The sequence below is a fragment of the Sipha flava genome, unplaced genomic scaffold (genome assembly GCF_003268045.1).
Source record: "Sipha flava isolate LNK unplaced genomic scaffold, YSA_version1 18616_pilon_pilon, whole genome shotgun sequence".
Taxonomy (NCBI): Eukaryota; Metazoa; Arthropoda; class Insecta; order Hemiptera; family Aphididae; genus Sipha; species Sipha flava.
Genome location: NW_020272364.1, coordinates 220 through 5,539, shown reverse-complemented (window position 1 = coordinate 5,539; position 5,320 = coordinate 220). Strand labels below are relative to the sequence as shown.

Below are 5,320 nucleotides of genomic sequence, written 5' to 3'. Positions count from 1 at the left end.
ATGGATTCAAGATCCATTTAACTCCATTGTTCCATCAGAATTTAATTCTACTGAAGAAGAAAGTCTAATTGAGTTGTCTTGCGACAGTAGCTTGAAATCAAAATTTACCAATATGGAATTGACCAAATTTTGGATTTCAATAAAAAATGAATATCCACTTGTATGTGAAAAAGCTCTACGTGTTTTAATTCCGTTTTCTACTTCATATTTATGTGAAGCTGGGTTTTCGGCGGTCGCTGTGATCAAAAGCAAATATCGGTCAAAAATCAATGTGGAGAAGGAAATGAGAGTAGCAGTATCAAGTTTGATCCCAAGATTTGAAAAAATATGCAGTGATGTCCAGGCTCATCCATCTCACTAATTCAATTGTTTTCTACAAATAAACTAAGTCTAATTTATTTTACCTAATAAAATTAAAATTAAATATTTCAGTGTGTAATTATATAAAATAAATACTTCCATATTATCTATTGAAAATTAAACATGTTTCTTATTTTATCTATTTTATTTAAAAAAAAGTCGTAAATTTTATTAAGGGCGCCATGAGCAAACTTCAGTTCTAAAAGGGCGCCACGAGTATGAAAAGTTTGGGAACCTCTGGCTTATAACATTTTCATCAGTAATAGAATAGATCAAAAAAGTTTTTTTAGCCGTATAGTAGTATTTATTTCGGAAATTCCGGGCCATGACGACGATACTGACGTGTCACGACGACTGTTGGCAAATTGATTGCTAACGTTATCGTAATCGTAGCTCAATACTTTCCTATCAATTGACATTTTATTATAGAACACCTAAATATTCTTTCATTTTATCGCCGACTGCAGCAGTACACGTGTGTAAAATATGTTTCATTGTTAATTTATTTTGTAATTCATTGTGTTAATTTAATTAGATGTCAATGTAAATAAATTAAAAATTGCATTAATATTTAATACATTTATATATAATGCCCCCCCAAAAATTTGCTTTGCCCCTCCTGAAAATTTGGTCTGGCTACGGGCCTGGATAGAGAGCGAACGATTTCGATACTTGCGATTCAATAAAAAAAAGCTGCGTGCGAAAGATTCTCAAAACAATTGACAACAACTATTCTTATGATGATATTCGTCTAATAAGTAATAGTTCTAATCGCCTGTGATTTATTTACATGTTACTAGTCAAGTTTTCTGAAGTGTCTTCAGCCATCTAAATTTTAATTTCCATACTTTCTTGAGTATATTAATGAGAAAATTATACTTCCCTAATTTTTGATTTGTTTAACTATGCAAAGGAGCTTATTTTTATTTTATTATATTGTTATCTTTAAATAATATATTTTTACTACTGGACCCCCCCCCCAAGAACCTCTCCAAAAAATAAAAAATAAACTAAAATTCTTACATATTTGCAGAATTGGCTATGTTAAACATTCACAGGGAAGTTGAAATTACTGTTGATGAAGTGATAGAGGAATTGGCCAAAAAATCGAGACGACTGGAATTTATTTTATAACAATACTTTATAATATATAATGCTAAATACAATATATAGGTATATATATATATTACATAAGGCTATACGATTATTACATTATATATTTAGTTCAACTTCCTCCAAAAACTGCATAAGGACGTAACTATTACAATATAATATATAGTTTATATTAATTATGTATAAACTGTGGACCCTCCCCCCCCAGAAAAAAATTGAAAATACGCCACTGTCGTTAATAAAATACTTGATTAATTTTAACAATAACATAATTTTCTCATGGATATCCGGACCATGCGGAATAACTGGCAATGAAAGAGCAGACATAATCGCTAAGGAAAAAGCAAACAATCTACATCAATGAACCTTCTGGAATATAAAATTAGACAAATATGTAAAAAAATGATCCTTAATAGATTTAAAAATTAATGACAAAACGAATGGTTAAAAATGAACAATAAATTAAACGAAATAAAAAGAACAACGGAAAAATGGAATAACCCAATGACCCTCAAAAGAAGAGACGAAATTATATTAAATCAACTTAGAATAGGTCATGCACATTACATACATGGCCATCTCATGGAAAAAGAGCCACAAAGAATATGTCAAACATGCGGATACCCAACCTCGATTAAACATATTATTACAGAACGCAGAGACACGTAAGACGCCCGACAAAAATACAACATTCCTGAGCAACATCATGACGTACTGGTAAACGACATAGAATTCATCAAAAATATATTATTATTTATGAAAAATATTTTATTGTACAATGCAGTTTAAAATTAAGTACCTACGTAAAACAAGTCAACTGTCCCATCATCGAGGCTTTCCTTTCTTTTTCTTTAATAGTAAATAAAAAAGAAAAGTAAAAAATATATTGATTGGGACTAATATACCACAATATCAAATAAAAATTAAAGTTACATTTGTTTGATTATTTATACATTATAATTTATTAAATATACCAACTCGTTTTATTAAGATAGGGCCCAAAAGTATTGTAGGCTCCCCCTAAAATACAAGTCTACACACGCCTATGAGGAAGTAACAACTAATGAAATATTTGTTTTGGAAATGTTATCTAGATTAAAGGCATAATAGAATTTACAATTTATTTAAATCCCTACCATGGCTCATAAATTATTTATATACACTTAATTTGGGTATTTGGGTTTTCCGAAAAATATCGAAAACCATTATTAAACACGAAACACGAAATTTCTGGACACATTTAATACATATTTCTTGGGAGTTTGATCTTTTATTATTATGAATTATTATTACATTGTTTTATTATTGCTATTATGTCATGATCACGATTGTATATTATATTAAATGTATATTTAGGTACCTATTCAATAATACTTATATAAGATACTCTTTACTAAACGCACGATGCCAGTAATAGGCGATAAGCCCACATGATATTTGTCATGACGTGTTTATAGTTTATACTATATTAGATTAAAAGTTTATTTTAATTGTGTGAAAAATGGGGGTTGGGGCAAAGCCCCCTGCGGGTCGGCTTGTCTTTAATATATTTAACCCCCTCAAGTCAAAAGTTGAAATTGCGCCTATGGTCCTTGCTAAATCTGGGCAATATTAATAATTTAGTTCCTATCATGCTCCTAAGGTAAGTAAACTTAAAGTTTTAAGTCTATTAGGAAATAATTATTGTTTATAATTGAATAATTTCTTGTTTACCTATCATCAATTAAGGGTTTCCTTAATCAGGAGATGGTAAACTGCGACAAAAAAAAATTAACATTATACAATCTGCGACAAAATCGATAAGATACATTATACAAACTGTATCAATTTATTTCATATACCTTCTATATATACTATATATACATATCGATACGATAATATACATACGTGTATCGTTTAATTAGATATTATACGTGTCTATATAACTTGTAGCAACTATACATATTTTATCGGTGGCTTAATTTCATGATCGATAACGTTTGTAGTTTAGACGCTGTCTTGTAACATGTATTATTAAATGTTTATAGTATACATACTCGTATTATACACTCAATGTAAGTTTCTTAGAGTATTAGGCATAAAAAAAAAAAATAAAACCACTTTTTAAATTGAAAAATATTATTATTATCAAAAATTATTTTAAGAGATCGTAGTAATAATAAAATAATATATGTAGTAATGATGTAATCAAAATTTTTCAATTTAAATAATAATTTTTATTTTGCCGCAGTTTACATACTCTCCTTAAATCGTACGCTTCTATCTTGGTTAACACATTTAAATTATAGATCTTATAAGGTAAATTTAATTTACAAATAAAATGTATACGTTATATAGAAAAACGAGAAAATAATGACTCATCTTATTAATTTAAATTTACCAGTTGATGAATCTTCCGAACGTATTTTTTCAATTATTTGCCTGTAATGTTCATCTAGAGGATGTTCCCATTGTGATATTTTATTTTGATCGTTGAAGTAAAAATATTTATTTTCTTTTTCGATATAACTATGAAATAATAATTAAATTACATGAATAATATAATTTGTCTTTTATTTTAATGTTATAAAGGGTAAATAATTTTTATATAATACCAAGGTATCCAATTAGATGGCAAAGGTTCAAGTAAACATTGTTTCGCAATACTTAAAAGATGCAATTCTTTAACTGGATCTATTCCTAAACGAGATGCTTGTTCTTCAATTTCTATAAATAATAAGAAAATAATTAAGTAGGTGCACATTTTTTTATAGAATAAAATATACACTTTATACATTACCAATTCTTGTGGGTTTGCTATTTTCATCAAAAACTTCTTTGCATAAATAAACTGAGTTATTCAAATTTGACATAATTTTGATTAGCTATGAAATATTACATATTTAAGGATTTCATTCTTAAAAATATAAAAAAAAAAATTAATATTTGTAAATAATTATATAAGTAATTAATTTACTAATTAAACAATTCTTATAATCAAATGAGCTACCATAATAATGGCTTATTATTATTTAATAATTAGTAACATAAAATGATTCAACAATATATACGAGTAGTAACTGGCCGTATATGGTGTTGTGTTTTGGTTTTAACGTATAATTAATACTATGACGACTGTTTCCACAGCAACAGTGTAGAACATGTACCTTGTACTTACTTATATATAATATTAGGGCCTTATATATGAGGGGGAAATCGGGGATTTCACCCTGTGCGTATAATTTTTCAAATTATTGAAGGCATACACTTTTTAATCACAAACCAATTTTGTTTTCAATAATTAACTGTGGTTTAGTTGATCTCCTGAAACACCCTCCCCCCTAGATTGGAATGTTAACTAGTTTATAACAACGGTCTATGTATAGCCCAAACAAAATTTAACAAATAACTATATTTACGATTCTGATTCTGGATCGATTCATTCATAAACAGTGCAACCTGAACGAAAGCGAATGAACGGATTGAATGACTTTTTATATTTTTGCGATCCGGATCGGTTTGTTCACAAATGTGACTCGTTCGTTTACAAATGAAATGTCTCTAGATATAAGTTAGTCGAAAAAGATTTAAATCAACAAATTAAAACAGCAGTAGATTTACCAATTATATATGAAAACGATTGAAAATCTTCAGAATTCACTGAGAAATTGTAAATTTTTAATTTTGGTCTTGTTCAATCAAATGTAGACACATTGGAAATATATAAATATTCAATCAGAGGTGGATAAGTAGTTTTTTTGTAACAGGGAAATATTTTAATGGGGCCACCAAAATGAAAATAAAATTTGCTTATAAAAAGTGTATTATATTTACTCATCCTAATTTAATTTAAATAATTTAACTATAA

The 5,320-nt window shown here is 28.0% G+C and overlaps 1 protein-coding gene across 1 annotated transcript; it reads right to left on the bottom strand.

The window, feature by feature from the left end:
• Positions 1 to 6: 6 nt before the first annotated feature.
• Positions 7 to 4,395, bottom strand: LOC112681126 (centrosomal protein of 164 kDa). The gene is made up of 4 exons (XM_025551393.1): positions 4,253 to 4,395; positions 4,068 to 4,179; positions 3,854 to 3,981; positions 7 to 236 (listed from the first exon to the last, which is right to left on the bottom strand). Exons 1-4 carry the CDS (start codon positions 4,323 to 4,325, stop codon positions 7 to 9), a joined length of 543 nt encoding a protein of 180 aa, XP_025407178.1. The 5' UTR covers positions 4,326 to 4,395.
• Positions 4,396 to 5,320: the final 925 nt, after the last annotated feature.

Coding starts and splice junctions, on each gene's coding strand:
- LOC112681126 (XM_025551393.1), bottom strand. CDS start 4,325: ATGTCAAATTTGAATAACTCAGTTTATTTATGCAAAGAAGTTTTTGAT. Junction 4,180..4,252: donor TAGCAAACCCACAAGAATTG/GTAATGTATAAA, acceptor TATTATTTATAG/AAATTGAAGAACAAGCATCT. Junction 237..3,853: donor TTCGGAAGATTCATCAACTG/GTAAATTTAAAT, acceptor TTTTGATCACAG/CGACCGCCGAAAACCCAGCT.